Source organism: Entelurus aequoreus, linkage group LG15 (assembly GCF_033978785.1).
Source record: "Entelurus aequoreus isolate RoL-2023_Sb linkage group LG15, RoL_Eaeq_v1.1, whole genome shotgun sequence".
Classification (NCBI taxonomy): domain Eukaryota; kingdom Metazoa; phylum Chordata; class Actinopteri; order Syngnathiformes; family Syngnathidae; genus Entelurus; species Entelurus aequoreus.
Genome location: NC_084745.1, coordinates 19974368 through 19993015, shown reverse-complemented (window position 1 = coordinate 19993015; position 18648 = coordinate 19974368). Strand labels below are relative to the sequence as shown.

Sequence of the window (18648 nt, the reverse complement as noted above, 5' to 3'; positions counted from 1 at the left end):
TTGTCCTTCAGTAACAGCCTCTTAATCGCCACAACGCCAACGTGAGAACTGGCAGTGCAGCTGCGGCGGCATTAGTGTTGAAAGCGTCGCATTTCCCACATATTTGTTAGGGCAACGTAACCACTTTCCCAGCAGTGGTAGCCGGCGACTCAGCGGAACGCCGCAGCAGCAGAGCCTCCGCGTTCGCCGTTTCACGTCGGCAGCGTGAAAGGCGATATATCTGCTTGAGTAAACACGGAGGAATGGGCCGCTGGGGTAAAAGGAGTCCTCGAGAAGATAAATAGGGAGGTTTATGTAGGGGGAAATCACAATATCAACACAGCGGAGATGAGGCGAGCCTGTACGGTGATTTACGTGCATTTCTCACCCTGGGATGTGCAGTTTGACGCTCACTCAAAGAAATCATCATAACTGAAGGAGTGTTGCAAAAAGGCAAAAGGGAAAATATTCCGGAATGGGGCAAGCAGACATGCAAAGGTGTAGTATTTGGGAGAAAAGATGGTAGGAGGTACTGTAATGGCACGTTTTTGGACAATAACAAAGACAAAATAGTTTCCCACTGGACTGCATGTAACTGCAAAATATTTACCGTATTTTCCGAACCATAGGGCGCACCGGATTATAAGGCGCACTGACGATGAATGGTCTATTTTTTCATGTAAAAGGCGCTCCGGATTATAAGGCACATTAAAGGAGTCTTTTTTTTTTTTTTTTCTAAATGGAAAACACTTCCTTGTGGTCTACATAACATGTAATGGTGGTTCTTTGGTCAAAATGTTGCATAGATTATGTTTTACAGATCATCTTCAGGCCGCTTTCTGACAGTCGCTTCCGGATGCGCCGTTTTGTGGGCGCATCCGGCCAACAACAACACCCGAAATGTGTCCCGTGAAAAACCTAATAACTAAAGTTCCTTGGGTGAATAATGTAAACTCACTACACCGGTATGTTTTAGCGCTTTCATGGCAAGATATAAGGAAGAACTTTACTCTACTTTATATTAGAAATGGCAACAGTGGAGGATGAATGTCCCATAACAAGAAGATAGAGAAAAAGAAGAAGCTTATCGACTATATCGTCGGCACAGACTACAAAGGCGGACGCGCACAATTGTTTAGGATTTATGAAGATCCCAAATACAGATCAGCAGGTACCAGAACATAAGAATGGTTGTTTTTGCATAATATTGCGAAACAAAACGCCAGATAACATGTCTTACCTTATACAAACACCATAATAATACTTGTATGTTTAATGCGCCGACAAGCCACCAAGCGAAGCGGCTTCATAGCTTACCAAAGTCGTACTAAAACATTTTGATAGATTTTTGAGCGCCGTGTGGAATGTTCTATATTTTCAATAGAACATATAAAATGTTGGTGTTGTTTACTCAAGTCATATTGCCATCATAGTGCAGTCTACACATATCTCTTATGTTTGACTGCCATCTACTGGTTCACACTTATCATTACACCATGTACCAAATAAAATTGCTTCGAGGTCGGTGAGCAAAACCAGAATTAGTCTGTACATTTGGCGCACCGGGTTATAAGGGGCACTGTCAAGTTTTGAGAGAAAAAAAAGGATTTTAAGTGAGCCTTTTAGTCCGGAAAATACGGTATGCTTATTGCTGCACTGGAGATTCAACAGTAAGTGAATTCACTCATTTCCATGTTGTGACATGTTGCAGCCTTTTTCCATAATGGATCGACTATCTTTTTTCCCCCAATTACTACACTGCAAATGATATATTACTTTCTAGAAATGTCCCTGGTTTTAAGAGCTGTTTACTTATTTTTAGTCATTGACTACAATAAATTCCAGACTATAAGCCGTTACTTTTTTCCTACACTTTAAAAGGGAACTTCACTTTTTTGGGGAATTTTTCCTATCTTTCACAATCATTAAGAAGACATGACGAAGGATAAATACATTTGATCAAAAGTCCGCTTACAATGGAGCCTATGTGAGCTGCTCCATTCTGCCTATAAAGCCTTTAAAAAAACATCCGAACACCTCCATTAGGGTTTTATATACATGATGACATATGTAAAATAGTAATGGGCAAATTTATATTTAATATTTACGTATTTTGATCATTTTAAGCATATGTTCATACATTCATTTCAAAAGCGCATCACGTTTCCTTTTTTTTCTTCATCAATGATTATTACTCACTGCAGACTTCATGAGAACAAACAAACATAAAAAAACATCCCTTACTGTACAAGGTCTGCTGTCATTAGGATGCCGACTGATAGGATGTTCATATATTCCCATTTAGATGAAAAATGTCTCATAATCCTCGCGAAGAAAGGGTTGTTCTCGCCATTTCCGAGTCCTAAATGACTGTCAAAGTGTCCCAACTTGTTGGAGTACGTCCTCAGCCATCTACTTACCAGGTGAGAGGCATCATTTATGAACGACAATAAACTTCCAGAGACGAAGGAAGCGAGGAAACACCTCGCCAGTCGATCATGTTGAAATTGTACACAAGCTTGTTATCAGGCAATCATTCCCAAACCAAGATAGTAGTTTTTGATTTTGTTTAGTTATTACGTACTTTTGACTTGGTTTTGATCAAACAACGATAAGGAGAATAAGGAGCTAGTTAAAATATTGTCACACGGTCAATAGCACTCACCATGAATACATTTGCAACAAATACATGTGACCGGTATCAGTGTTGTTATCGACTGGTCTCAGAATCGGCAGCATAAAACCCTGAATAGAACATCCTCACTAATTGTCATAATTGGCCATGACGCATGTGCATGTAATTGTAAAGGACGATGTTGGAAAGAGGACTAGTAATTGTGGCAATGGCAAAAAGTAATAAAAAAAAATACTGCATGTTCAGAAATGAATGTTGTATTTTTGGAGTGCTTTTAAATAAGGGCTATGCCTCCTCCTTCATTGCGTTACGGTTTGCTAGCAAAATGAGTTGCAGGGAAACAAGGACAGTTGTCCTATTGAGTTTATTTTGGTGATACTGTAGTATGTGGTGTGATACACAAACTAATACCTTTACTCTTGTATGCATATTAGATTACAAACCCCGTTTCCATATGAGTTGGGAAATTGTGTTAGATGTAAATATAAACGGAATACAATGATTTGCAAATCATTTTCAACCCATATTCATTTGAATATGCTACAAAGACAACATATTTGATGTTCAAACTAATAAACTTTTTTTTTTTTGCAAATAATCATTAACTTTAGAATTTGATGCCAGCAACACGTGACAAAGAAGTTGGGAAAGGTGGCAATAAATACTGATAAAGTTGAGGAATACTCATCAAACACTTATTTAGAACATCCCACGGGTGAACAGGCAAATTGGGAACAGGTGGGTGCCATGATTGGGTATAAAAGTAGATTCCATGAAATGATCAGTCATTCACAAACAAGGATGGGTGAGGGTCACCACTTTGTCAACAAATGCGTGAGCATTGAACAGTTTAAGAAAAACCTTTCTCAACCAGCTATTGCAAGGAATTTAGGGATTTCATCATCTACGGTCCGTAATATCATCAAAGGGTTCAGAGAATCTGGAGAAATCACTGCACGTAAGCAGCTAAGCCCGTGACCTTCGATCCTTCAGGCTGTACTGCATCAACAAGCGACATCAGTGTGTAAAGGATATCACCACATGGGCTCAGGAACACTTCAGAAACCCACTGTCAGTAACTACAGTTGGTCGCTACATCTGTAAGTGCAAGTTAAAACTCTCCTATGCAAGGCGAAAACCGTTTATCAACAACACCCAGAAACGCAGTCGGCTTCGCTGGGCCTGAGCTCATCTAAGATGTACTGATACAAAGTGGAAAAGTGTTCTGTGGTCTGACGAGTACACATTTGAAATTGTTTTTGGAAACTGTAGACGTCGTGTCTTCCGGACCAAAAAGGAAAAGAACCACCCGGATTGTTATAGGTGCAAAGTTGAAAAGCCAGCATCTGTGATGGTATGGGGGTGTATTAGTGCCCAAGACATGGGTAACTTACACATCTGTGAAGGCGCCATTAATGTACAGGTTTTGGAGCAACATATGTTGCCATCCAAGCAACGTTACCATGGACGCCCCTGCTTATTTCAGCAAGACAATGCCAAGCCACGTGTTACATCAACGTGGCTTTATAGTAAAAGAGTGCGAGTACTAGACTGGCCTGCCAGTAGTCCAGACCTGTCTCCCGTTGAAAATGTGTGGCGCATTATGAAGCCTAAAATACTACAACGGAGACCCCCGGACTGTTGAACAACTTTTAAGCTGTACATCAAGCAAGAATGGGAAATAATTCCACCTGAGAAGCTTAAAAAATGTGTCTCCTCAGTTCCCAAACGTTTACTGAGTGTTGTTAAAAGGAAAGGCCATGTAACACAGTGGTGAACATGCCCTTTCCCAACTACTTTGGCACGTGTTGCAGCCATGAAATTCTAAGTTAATTATTATTTGCAAAAAAAAAATTAAGTTTATGAGTTTGAACATCCAATATCTTGTCTTTGTAGTGCATTCAATTGAATATGGGTTGAAAAGGATTTGCAAATCATTGTATTCCGTTCATATTTACATCTAACACAATTTCCCAACTCATATGGAAACGGGGTTTGTACTATGTCACCATCAAATTCTCCTTGTATTTAAAAACAGGCTATTTCTCTGTTTCTCGCTTTAATTAAGGGTACTCAAATGCACCACAATTATGGGCAATGAGCTGCAAAAGTGGAACTTGTACATAACTTTCTCAGTATGCTGCCACAAATAGATGTATTGTTATTTCCCCCTTCCTTCTATCACTTGTTCCAAACTGCTAGCGCTGTGTGTGAATACTTAAAAGTGAGCTTTCACGACGTTATGACTGTTCCAAGCTCTGTTTGTCTAACTTAGGGGGTGGCAACCCGCTGCTCTTTAGCGCCGCCCTGGTGACTCCCTGGAGCTTTTTCAAAAATAAATTAAAATGGAAAAAGATGGGGTGCGGGGGGTATATTTTTTGTTTTAACATGGTTTCTGTAGGAGGACAAATATGACACAAACCTTCCTAATTGTTACAAAGCTCACTGTTTAATATGTTTGTGTTAATGCTTTACTGATGAGAGTATTTGGCAAGCGCCATTTTGTCCTACGAATTTTGGCAGTCCTTGAACTCACCGTAGTTGTGTGGACTATGACAGTTTGTTTACATGTGCAACTTTCTTCAACGTATTTTACGCCGCTCCTTCTTTGTCTCATTTTGTCCACCAAACTTTTTATGCTGTGATTGAATGCACAAAGGGGAGCTTTGTTGACGTTATTGACTTGCGTGGAGTGCTAATCAGGCATTTTGGTCAGTGCATGACTGCAAGCTAACCGATGCCAACATGTGATTTAGGCTAGCTGTATGTACATATTGCATTATTATGCCTCGTTTGTAGGTATATTTGAGCTAATTTAATTTCCTTTACTTATGTCATCTGTGTATTTAATTTATATTTACATGACAGATTATCTGTATGTAGTACTGGCTGCATTTGTGATAGTTGTTTGTGTGCCATGTTGTTCCAGACCACAGCAAACGGTACCCAGTTTACAAAGATTGTCATAAATCCATCAGACAAAGACAGCCTGCCGTTACCTTTAACCTGGACACACACATCTATACCTTTGGCCATTTTAAGCCAGTAATTTCCAGGAGTTAACTCACTCTCGGAGAAGCCTCCGTTTTACTAATGTTTACCATTGTTGTAAAAATGTGTAGAACCAATATTACATTTCAACATTTCTGTCAACAAAGATTTGCGTCAGCCTGCGACACACATAGTCATTTTGATAGTAGGCTAATATACCTATAGACATTTACATCATTATAAGACCTATAGAGCGGCCGTGCCAGCAACTTGAGGGTTGCAGGTTCGATCCCCGCTTCCGCCATCCTAGTCACTGCCGTTGTGTCCTTGGGCAAGACACTTTACCCACCTGCTCCCAGTGCCACCCACACTGGTTTAAATGTAACTTAGATATTGGGTTTCACAATGTAAAGCGCTTTGTGTCACTTGAGAAAAAGCGCTATATAAATGTAATTCACTTCACTTCACATATGGCGTTTAATTTTTTGCGGCTCCATACAGATTTATTTTTTATATTTTTGGTCCAATATGGTTCTTTTCAACATTTGGGGTGGCCGATCCCTGGTCTAATTTATGTAACTAACTATTTCGCATTTTTGATAAGGGGTGTTTTATAGGTAGTCTTAGACTTAGTCTTAGATTTGATACAATAAACATTATTGAACTTTCATGGCTATATTACTTTTAAATGAACATTTTTGACATAATTTTTTAGTAACTTTAATACTTAAATGGCAGAAAAGAAAAAAAAAACTTTACAAAAGCCCTAGTGCCACCCTCTGCTTGGGGTGCAACATCCCCACTTATACCACAAATAAAGACTTTTTAAACTTTGTTTTAAATATCAGTGAAATCATATTTAATTTGTCATATTTTTAAGCATTTTTTTTCATACAGAACATGTTCCTGTAATTGAGACGCAAAGGTTCCTATTAGAGATGTCCGATAATGGCTTTTTTGCCGATATCCGATATTCCGATATTGTCCAACTCTTAATTACCGATTCCGATATCAACCGATACCGATATATACAGTCGTGGAATTAACACATCATTATGCCTAATTTTGTTGTGATGCCCCGCTGGATGCATTAAACAATGTAACAAGGTTTTCCAAAATAAATCAACTCAAGTTACGGAAAAAAATGCCAACATGGCACTGCCATATTTATTATTGAAGTCACAAAGTGCATTATTTTTTTTAACATGCCTCAAAACAGCAGCTTGGAATTTGGGACATGCTCTCCCTGAGAGAGCATGAGGAGGTTGAGGTGGGCGAGGTTGGGGGGGCGGGGTTGAGGTGGGGTGAGTAGGGGGTAGCGGGGGGGTGTATATTGTAGCGTCCCGGAAGAGTTAGTGCTACAAGGGGTTCTGGGTATTTGTTCTGTTGTGTTTATGTTGTGTTTCGGTGCGTATGTTCTCCCGAAATGTGTTTGTCATTCTTGTTTGGTGTGGGTTCACAGTGTGGCGCATATTTGTAACAGTGTTAAAGTTGTTCATACGGGCACCCTCAATGTGACCTGTATGGCTGTTGACCAAGTATGCTTTGCATTCACTTGTGTGTGTGAAAAGCCGTAGATATTATGTGACTGGGCCAGCATGCAAAGGCAGTGCCTTTAAGGTTTATTGGCGCTCTGTACTTCTCCCTACGTCAGTGTACACAGCGGCGTTTTAAAAAGTCATACATTTTACTTTTTGAAACCGATAATTTTGAAACCGATACCGATAATTTCCGATACTACATTTAAAAGCATTTATCGGCCGATGATATCGGCAGTCCGATATTATCGGACAACTTTAGTTCCTATTATGTAGCCCTGACCATTGACTTGTGTCCGTTTTTGGGCCCGGAAAAAAGGTACCAACCGTTACCAAGGGGTCCAATAATTAGTTCTATGACAGGGGTTCCCAAACATTTCCCTCTGAGGGCCACAGGCTGACAAATCAAAGGATGTGGGGGCCATTTTGGTAGTTTTCACCATCAAAACCAGTACAATGTGTAGATTTTTTTCTCCAAAAACTAGAAAATGCAATTGCGGTACACATTTCCTGTGATTGTTGTTAGCAGTTAGCACACTGGCCAGATAGCATCAAAAAACAAAAAATATGAGCAAAATTTGCGAAAAAAAGCGTGCTAATTAGCAGTACTATGCTAATATGCTAACAACAGCACACATACAGTTATACATCCATCCATTTTCTATCGCTTGTCCCTTTTGGGGTCGCGGGGGGTCGCTGGAGCCTATATCAGCTACATTCGGGCAGTAGGCGGGGTACACCCTGGACAAGTCGCCACCTCTTCGCAGGGCCAACACAGATAGACAGACAACATTCACACACTCGGGCCAACAGTTAGCATTAGTGAAATACCAAAATATATGACACTGAGATGTATACTTTTCTAAATGAGCTAAAAAAGCAAGCATTCTAAAATGCGACCTGACCAAAATACTGTATATTACTCTGATGTGTGTACCTGAAAAATGTGTTTAAATGCCAGCATGCTAACGTTAGCCTGCATCAAGTACCAAAATATGACTCAGGTGTAAACTTAGCTAAAAAAACAATCATTTAAAAATAGCATGCTAAAAGGTATCATTCGTCAAGTAGCAATATGTTTGACGCTGAAGTGTATACTAGCAAAATCAGCAAGATATTATTAGAATGCTAACGATTGTGCCGCGGCTGTTGAAAAATGAACTACGGCTGCAAATGGGCCCCAGACCGCACTTTGGACAGCCGTGCTCTATGGTTACTAGAGGTGGACTGTGAGAGTCCTGCAAGCGTAGCTACTGGGTCAATCCATTAGGGGTCGGGAGGTGTAAGATTGTGAATACTCCCAGTGTGTGGCAGCGTGGAAACAGCCGAGACTGCTTCCTGATTAGTTTAAAGGACCACAGGATGGGGTGGGCGACTACTGTGTGCAGTGTGTGTGTTTGCATGAGTGTGTGTGTGTGTGTGTGTGTGTGTGTGTGTGTGTGTGTGTGTGTGTGTGTGTGTGTGTGTGTGTGTGTGTGTGTGTGTGTGTGTGTGTGTGTGTGTGTGTGTGTGTGTGTGTGTGTGTGTGTGTGTGTGTGTGTGTGTGTGTTTTTAACAAGGGAGCGGGTTGACTGTGGCTGTGGTGGTTGCAGACCATGTAATTATTACCACTTAGAGTGGAGGACAAAATAACACTTTCAGTCATAAGTAACACTCTTGTTGATTTGATAGACCAGTAAGTCCTGGTGGACTGATTGACACAAAGTATGACCTGGAATGACATCAAGCATCCTTTAAGAAAACTGAAGATAATGAAAAAATGAGGACATTCCCATGACCGATGGATGCACACGCACAGGTGAAAATGAAAATACTGTATATGCACCCTGTCAGTGTTTCCTGTGGTATGTTTTACCTCGTGCCACTGTCATTAAACCCCAGTCACTTGAAATTTCTCACAAAAACGTCACTGTGTGTAGCCGAATCGCCACCAAATTTGCGGTCCGCAGCTAATCTTTTGACAGGCCGCGGCACGTTCTAAAAATACTATTTTAAAAAAGTGGAATAATGAAGCAAACAGGTGAAATGTAACGAGAAAAAGTTCCAATGTTGACTCTAATATCACAAAGCTGCCATAAAGGCTGTTTTTTTGTCATTGCTCATAAAGTAGTAATGAATCGAAATCACTGTTGTTATGAGTTATAGACCTAGTCAAGGCTCCAATTACATTAAATCAAATATTACACTTTGAAATACAAGCCCCAAAACCAGTGAAGTTGGCACGGTGTGTAATTTGTGAATAAAAACAGAATACAATGATTTGCAAATCCTTTTCAACCTATATTCAATTGAATAGACTGCAAAGACAAGATACTTAACATTCGAACTGGCAAACCTTGTTATTTTTTGCAAATATTAGCTCATTTGGAATTTGATGCCTGCAACATGTTCAAAAAAAGCTGGCACGAGTGGCAAAAAAGACTGAGAAAGTTGTGGAATGCTCATCAAACACTTATTTAGAACATCCCACAGGTGAACAGGCTAATTGGGAACAGGTGGGTGCCATGATTGCGTATAATAGCAGCTTCCATGAAATGCTCAGTCATTCACAAACAAGGATGGCGCCAGGGTCACCACTTTGTGAACAAATGCATGAGCAAATTGTTGAACAGTTTAAGAACAACATTTCTCAACGAGCTATTGCAAGGAATTTAGGGATTTCACCATCTACGGTCCGTAATATGATCAAAATGTTCAGAGAATCTGGAGAAATCACTGCACGTAACATTGAATGCCCATGACCTTGGATCCCTCAGACGGTACTTCATCAAAAACCGACATCAGTGTGTAAATGATATCTCCACATGGGCTCAGGAACACTTCAGAAAACCACTGTCAGTAACTACAGTTGGTCACTACATCTGTAAGTGCAAGTGAAAACTCTACTATGCAAAGCGAAAGCCATTTATCAACAACACCAAGAAACGCCGCCGGCTTCGCTGGGCCCGAGCTCATCTAAGATGGACCGATGCAAAGTGTATGTGTTCTGTGGTCTGACGAGTCCATATATCAAATATTTTTTGGAAACTGTGGACTTTGTGTCCATCGGAACAAAGAGGAAAAGAACCCTCCTGATTGTTCTAGGCGCAAAGTTCAAAAGCCAGCATCTGTGATGGTATGGGGGTGTATTAGTGCCCAAGGCATGGGTAACTTACACATCAGTTAAGTTAAAGTACCAACTATTGTCACACACACACTAGGTGTGGTGAGATAATCCTCTGCATTTGACCCATCACCCTCACTCCCTGGGAGGTGAGGGGAGCAGTGGCCGGGCCCAGGAATAATTTTTGCTGATTTAAACCCCAATTCCAACCCTTGATGCTGAGTGCCAAGCAGGGAGGTAATGGGTCCCATTTTTATAGTCTTTGGTATGACTCGGCCGGGGTTTGAACTCACGACCTACCAATCTCAGGGCGGACACTTGAAGGCATCATTAATGCTGAAAGGTACATACAGGTTTTGGAGCAACATATGTTGCCATCCAAGCAACGTTATTATGGACGCCCCTGCTTATTTCAGCAAGACAATGCCAAGCCACGTGTTACAACAGCGTGGCTTCATAGTAAAAGAGTGCGGGTACTAGACTGGCCTGCCTGTAGTCCAGACCTGTCTCCCATTGAAAATGTGTGGCTCATTATGAAGCCTATAATACGACAACAGAGACCCCGGACTGTTGAACAACTTCAGCTGTACATCAAGCAAGAATGGGAAAGAATTCCACCTGTAAAGCTTAAAAAATTGGTCTCCTCAGTTCCCAAACGTTTACTGAGTGTTGTTAAAAGGAAAGGCCATGTAACACAATGGTAAAAATGCCCCTGTGCCAACTTTTTTGCAATGGTGTTGCTGCCATTAAATTCTAAGTTAATGATTATTAACATTTATAGCAATGTTGATCAATGTGGTTTGTCCATGTTCAAATAAACTAATTAAATTAAAATTAATTTGATCTACAGCCGTCATTGTCAAACTGTGGTACGTGTACCACTAGTTGTACGCCAAAGAATCATTTGATTTAAGTTGATTTTCCTTTATTCAAACACAGTGTTACTGTTTAAACAGTGTGTAATGTTACAGTGGCCATAAACATTAAATACAATTGTTAAATTAAACATCTGCCTTGATTTTAATGAATACTTAGGCCTACTACGCTACTGTATTTTAATGTTGGTCATTATGGTGGTACTTGGAGAGCCTTGTTTTTTTTCCGAGGTGGTACTTGGTGAAAAGCGTTTGAGAACCAATGATTTGGACACTTGAGCAAAGTAAAAAATTAAAAATAAACTTTTGTGAGTAGGGCCCTTTTGGATTGTGTTTTTTGAACTGTTATTGCCATACTTGCCAACCTTGAGACCTTCGATGCCGGGAGGTGGGGTTTGGGGGGTGGGGGCATGGTTTGGGGCGGGAGGCGTGGTTGGGGGTGTGGTTAAGGGCGTGGTTAAGAGGGGAGTATATTTACAGCTAGAATTCACCAACTCAAGTATTTCATATATATATATAATGTATAAAATACTTGACTTTCAGTGAATTCTAGCTATATATATATAAATATTTATTTTATTATATATATAATACATTTTGCGAGGTGGCCCATAATACTGGGCCGTGAACGGTGCTGCGCTGCCGCCGCCATGTGCTTCGCTCTCCGTTCATGACTGAGTATATCTATTCGGCCACCGTGTTCAATGGAGAAGTCTGTTCTACAAAATGTACAGGCAACATACCCCCTCCCCTTCGAACTGTCCTGGATTAACTGAAATTCTTGTTTCCATTCGTTTTGGAACTTGCAAGCGTATTTCTTCATCTTGCTCGTCGACGGCGTCGCCATGTCTGTAACTTCCTCGTTCTTCTGCTTCGTCTCCTTGTTGTGTGCGCAGTTGTGCACTCTACTCTCTAAAAGCCCTAGATGTTATGACGTCATTGGGCAGGCAAGCTGTTTATATTGTGGGAAAGCGGATGTGAGAACAGGCTGTCCCCACTCAGGTCCGCATTGAGCTGGAGGGAGCGTGGCCTCCAGCTCCGGCTGAATACCGGGAGTTTGTCGGGAGAACATTTCTGCCGGGAGGTTATCAGGAGAGGCGCTGAATACCGGGAGTCTCCCGGTAAAACCGGGAGGGTTGGCACGTATGGTTATTGCTCAAAAAATAAGAATGAATGGTGAATGGTGAATTATGGACTTCAATTACTTCACACCAAATATTCCACTTTTAAATTTTTGGGGGGTAAAATAATGCACATTATTACGGAATAAAACAAACATTTTAAAAACTTGGTATATCGACAAACTTGCAGCTGATCTCGAGATTTGAAAGCTGATCAAAAAAATAATAATAATAATATATGACTTATTTCTAACTCCTGCGATGAGGTGGCGACTTGTCCAGGGTGTACCCCGCCTTCCGCCCGATTGTAAGTGAGATAGGCTCCAGCGCCCCCCGCGACCCAGAAGGGAATAAGCGGTAGAAAATTGATGGATGGATTATTTCTAACTCTTTTATGACTGAAAACCTTCCGGATCCCCAGGATCAAACTTAAGGGGCACCCTAAGGGTAAAAAATATAAATATATTATATATTCTATTGGGTTTGAAAATGAAAATGCTTTAACTTTTCAGGCTCCGACCCTCAACGGAAAAAACTGCGCCTTAAAGGGACTGACACGCGCATGTGTGCAAAATCTGAGCGAGATTGGTTTAAAAACAATCAAAAACATCTTTCCGAGGTTATGTCGGAGTCTAATTGGTGTTCCATCGTACTTTTGGAGGGTATTGAGGGTCATCGTACGAACAGCCAGGTTCTTCTCCAAAAATAGTCAGCAGAAAAGGGAGCAAAAGTTGCGTGGTGGGAGGAGTCAAAGCGGGAGAAGATGGCGAGGGAAAGAGAGGAGGGGAGTTAATGAGCACCAGATGCGTTACCTTCGCTGGGAGTCGCATTCTTGGCCGCTTTGGTCGGCGTGTGATCGGTGCTGGAGCTTATGTCAGAGGAGATGCTGGAGCTCCCTTTGCCTGGTGGGGGACAAGAAGACATCATGAACACATCATCTCTTGTCGTGTTTTATCACTTCTATGACACCTGCAGTTTGTCACCGACATTGAAACTTGGATCCGTTTCGGCCTTCAAAGGCAACAGCCATCAATCTGCTTAATATGACAAGTGCTGGTCTATCGAGTCCCGCTGGATTTACAGCAACCAGCTAAGCTTGCAGGGCTAAGATGGAGGACGAGAGTCCACCTCGGTGACTGCCTGTCTGCCTGCTTGTTTATGGGATTCCATTCCTCCGGCGGATCATAAATGCAGCTCTGCGGCTTTCCTGAGACAAAGAATGCGGTGTCGGCTGAGAGCTTATCCCAAAAAGTCAAGCTTGTGTGCACAAACAAGAACTTTGAAAGGTCACCTATTATGCAAAGGGATTTTTTTTTAATGACGCGTCCCGAGAGCCGGTTTATGAGCACCAGAAGTGGGAAAAATCAATCACTTCTTTGCTCAGCACGCCACTTCACGGGTTTTCATGAAGGTTTTGCGCTTGTAAAATGGTCATGAATGAATGACTGGGGTACATTTTTATATTGATTGCCCTAACATATTCCTAGCCCCTTCCTGCTCCATCACTGATAAGACTAAAATGGCAAATTTCCCCAGTTTTGTGGGTGGGTGTGACTGGGAGATATGCAAATGTATGCTTCAATTGGAGATGGACCGATCCCGACCATAGGATGCAGAGCCCAGACGATCTTTACCCCAGCTGTGTCCCAGTTTGTGTGTGACTCAAGACTGTACTCACGTGAAATATTCCTTCAAAAACACACAATTACATTTCCATGCACGCAGGAATTCCTGGCTCACATTTGAGAGCAAGCTGCAACTGGCGCGTCGTCTATCCACAGTGCGAAACCGCTTCTAAAATACGAATCCTCAACAGCATGGCGAAAAATAAACCTAAGTTTCATCCACGTATCATTATCACTGGAGGACTAGAGGAAGAAGAAGGGCTAAGCATGCTAATGGAGGACACAAGAAGCTAATAAACTTCAATGTCAAGTAGGAGTGATCGATCCAGATGTCAATACTATTGATATCTAGTATAGTATCAGTATATAAACGATACTAAAGTGATTAGATTGATGTTTTTATTTTTCTTGTTCTTATTACAAAATACATGTGTTGGTGTTTTTTGTTATTGTTTACAAACTCGGGGAGTAAGTCTGGCTTTGAGGGCAAAATCCTTAAGATTGAAATCAGAGCCAATAGTAGTTTTTGCTTTTGTTTACTTATTCTGTACTAGCCACTTTATTTTGTTAAAAAAAATGTAGCATTCAATACCACAAATGTTACACAGTACATCATTTGATTTGTAACAATACTTGGATCTGAAGCCAAAAAATCGGCTCGGTATCATTGGCCAAAAATGTTGATCTGGACTTCTCTAATTTTAATTATGACAATTTAAATTTTGCACAAAAAATACATTATTGACTAATTTATTTTTCATTATTTTATTTTTTTTTGTACATATCATGCATCACATGAAGTTTAAGTTTGATTGAAAAAGTATAAAAGTTGTTTATAAATAAATAAAAGTGTGGAAAAAAAGAGGGCCACTCAAAATAAAATTTGTTGAGGGCTTTAAAGGCCTACTGAAATGAATTTTTTTTATTTAAACGGGGATAGCAGATCTATTCTATGTGTCATACTTGATCATTTCGCGATATTGCCATATTTTTGCTGAAAGGATTTAGTATAGAACAACGACGATAAAGATTGCAACTTTTGGTATCTGATAAAAAAAAGGCTTGCCCCTACCGGAAGTAGCGTGACGTAGTCAGTTGAACATATACGCAAAGTTCCCTATTGTTTACAATGATGGCCGCATGAAGTGAGAGAGATTCGGACCGAGAAAGCGACAATTTCCCCATTAATTTGAGCGAGGATGAAAGATTTGTGGATGAGTAAAGTGCAAGTGAAGGACTAGTGGGGAGTTGAAGCTATTCAGATAGGGAAGATGCTGTGAGAGCCGGGGGTGACCTGATATTCAGCTGGGAATGACTACAACAGTAAATAAACACAAGACATATATATACTCTATTAGCCACAACACAACCAGGCTTATATTTAATATGCCACAAATTAATCCTGCATAAAAACACCTGCGTGTTTGTTACGCTAGCTCCTAGCTCCTCTGCTAGCTCCTAGCTCCATAGAACACGCCAATACAATTCAAACACCTGATCAACACACACAATCACTCAGCCCAAAAGACCGTTCACCTAACCCAAGGTTCATAAAGCTTATATATTTTTAAAAAGTTACGTACGTGACGCGCACATACGGTCAAGCTATCTAATGTTTAGCAGCCAAGGCTGCATACTCACGGTACCTGATATTCAGCTGGGAATGACTACAACAGTAAATAAACACAAGACATATATATACTCTATTAGCCACAACACAACCAGGCTTATATTTAATATGCCACAAATTAATCCTGCATAAAAACACCTGCGTGTTTGTTACGCTAGCTCCTAGCTCCTCTGCTAGCTCCTAGCTCCATAGAACACGCCAATACAATTCAAACACCTGATCAACACACACAATCACTCAGCCCAAAAGACCGTTCACCTAACCCAAGGTTCATAAAGCTTATATATTTTTAAAAAGTTACGTACGTGACGCGCACATACAGTCAAGCTATCAAATGTTTAGCAGCCAAGGCTGCATACTCACGGTACCTGATATTCAGCTGGGAATGAATACAACAGTAAATAAACACAAGACATATATATACTCTATTAGCCACAACACAACCAGGCTTATATTTAATATGCCACAAATTAATCCTGCATAAAAACACCTGCGTGTTTGTTATGCTAGCTCCTAGCTCCTATGCTAGCTCCTAGCTCCATAGAACACGCCAATACAATTCAAACACCTGATCAACACACACAATCACTCAGCCCAAAAGACCGTTCACCTAACCCAAGGTTCATAAAGCTTATATATTTTAAAAAAGTTACGTACATACGCAAAAAAAAGTTGCGCACATACGGTCAAGCGATCAAATGTTTAGAAGCCAAAGCTGCATACTCACAGTAGCACGTCTGCGTCTTTGTCATCCAAATCAAAGTAATCCTGGTAAGAGTCTGTGTTGTCCCAGTTCTCTACAGGCGTCTGTGTATCGAAGTCAAAAGTCCTCCTGGTTAGAGTCTCTGTTATCCGAGTTCTTCCATCTTGACTGCATCTTTCGGGAATGTAAACAAAGAAGCGCCGGCTGTGTACTGTTGTTGCTGACTACGTTCGAAAAATACGTCCATTTCGCACCGACAACTTTCTTCTTTGCTTGCTCAGCTTCCTTCTCCATAATGCAATGAACATGATTGCAACAGATTCACGAACACAGATGTCCAGAATACTGTGGAATTATGAAATGAAAACAGAGCTTTTTCGTATTGGCTTCAATGTGGAAGGCATACCCGTGTTCGCCGGTCTACGTCACGCGCATTAGTCATCCTCAGAGGCGTTTCGAACCGGAAGTTTAGCGGCAAATTTAAAATGTCACTTTATAAGTTAACCCGGCCGTATTGGCATGTGTTATAATGTTAAGATTTCATCATTGATATATAAACTATCAGACTGCGTGGTCGGTAGTAGTGGGTTTCAGTAGGCCTTTAATTTTGTCCATAGGCTTTGCAACATGTCTTAAAATAAAATAAAGTATACTATACTATATAGTGGGAGCTGCAAACTGAGTGATTTGTTGTTTTATTCATAGCAAAACTGCTGACCTAGCATGATGTTGATGGTAAAATGTTAGCATGTAGCTGACATAGATATGTTATGCCAACGTTTGTATCCTCCTGTCCCACTTCTTAATGTTGCATATGTGACATGACATACAGTGGAAACTCGATTGACAAACCCCTCTATTTGATTTGGATTTACACATTTTAGATGGAGCCAATTATGCCTCCGTGTGCAACCATGTTTTTGTGTACGAATGCTTCATTCATTTTGTGCAAGCAAAAAGCAGGGCGTAGCATTTCTCCCTGTCGAAAGCCGTGCATTGCAGCGCACTACTCGTCACTACTCAGTCCTTCAGTGTGTGTGCATTTTGACAAGTTTTGTCCATTTTGCTAAATCAATATGAGTCCCAAAAAGACAAAAGAGATTTGTGTTTATTATTGTAGCAATATGGTTAAAGTTAGGCTTTTTGTGATTTCTGATCGTTTGTGAGGGCACCAAAGTGACGTGAGTGTGTGTGCCTATTCTGTGTTTTTTTGCCTTTTGACATGTTTTATTCATTTTGCCAACTCAATATGAGTCCCAAAAAGACAAAAGGGATTTGTGTTTATTATTGTAGCAATATGGTTAAAGTTAGGCTTTTTGTGATTTCTGATCGTTTGTGAGGGCACCAAAGTGACTTCAGTGTGTGTGCCTATTCTGTGTTTTTCGCTTTTTGACTTGTTCTATTAATTTCGCTAACTCAATATGAGTGCCCAAAAGAAAACAATTATTTTTTGTTTATCATTGTAGCAATATGGTTGTTGTTAAAGTTAAGGATTTGTGTGATTTCTGATCGTTTGTGAGGGCACCAAAGAGACTTCATTGTGTGTGCCTATTGTGTGTTTTTTCGCCTTTTGACAAGTTTTGTCCATTTTGCAAACTCATTAAGAGTCCCGCAAAAGACAAAAGGGATTTTTGTTTATCATTGTAGCAATATGGTTGTTAAATTTAAGGTTTTTTGTGATTTCTGATCATTTGTCAGGGCACCAAAGAGACCTCTGTGTGTGTGCCTATTCTGTGTTTTTTTTCGCCTTTTGACAAGCTTTGTCCATTTCGCTAACTCAATGTGAGTCCCAAAAAGACAGAAGGTATTGTTGTTTATTGTTGTAGCAATATTGTTGTTAAAAGTAAAGATTTTTGTGATTTCTGATCGTTTGGAGGGCACCAAAGCGGGTGCACGTGTTGGCAGAGCAGCGTATATAGAGGACAGCAGCTTGTTGTTGTTGTTTTGGCATGTTAATAAAGAGATAGTTGATTCATCACTCTATGTTTATTTGGTATACAGTATTGTATAGCACTTTATATTGTTTTTCAAAGTGTACAAACCTTCACTAAAATATGGACTTTTGTCAAGGCTGGAACCAATTATTTATATTTACGTTGTTTCTATCTGTGTTGGCCCTGCGATGAGGTGGTGACTTGTCCAGGGTGTACCCCGCTTTCCGCCCGATTGCCTCTGTGATAGGCTCCAGCACCCACCGCGACCCCGAAAGGGACAAGCGGTAGAAAATGGATGGATGGATGGATGGAAGTGCAGAGGATAAAGTACACATAAGCACTTATTAGACACACACAAAACAGTGTGTTGTCAGTAGGGCTGATTGTACTTAAGACTTATCTAAACTAGTTTTGGAGATGAGGATGCATATTTTCAATTTAGACATACACAACGATGATGTCACCATGCGGCAACATCTTGAATCCAGCAGTGACTCAAACTTGCTGTTTTCAT

General features: G+C 40.6%; 1 protein-coding gene across 1 annotated transcript in view; it reads right to left on the bottom strand.

The window, feature by feature from the left end:
• Positions 1 to 18648, bottom strand: part of si:dkey-192l18.9 (F-box/LRR-repeat protein 7) — a 58165-nt gene that overhangs the window by 27488 nt on the left and 12029 nt on the right. Inside the window, exon 2 of the mRNA XM_062021039.1 lies at positions 13055 to 13144. Coding sequence (XP_061877023.1) covers positions 13055 to 13144 — 90 coding nt within the window. The remainder of the gene's footprint in view (positions 1 to 13054; positions 13145 to 18648) is intronic.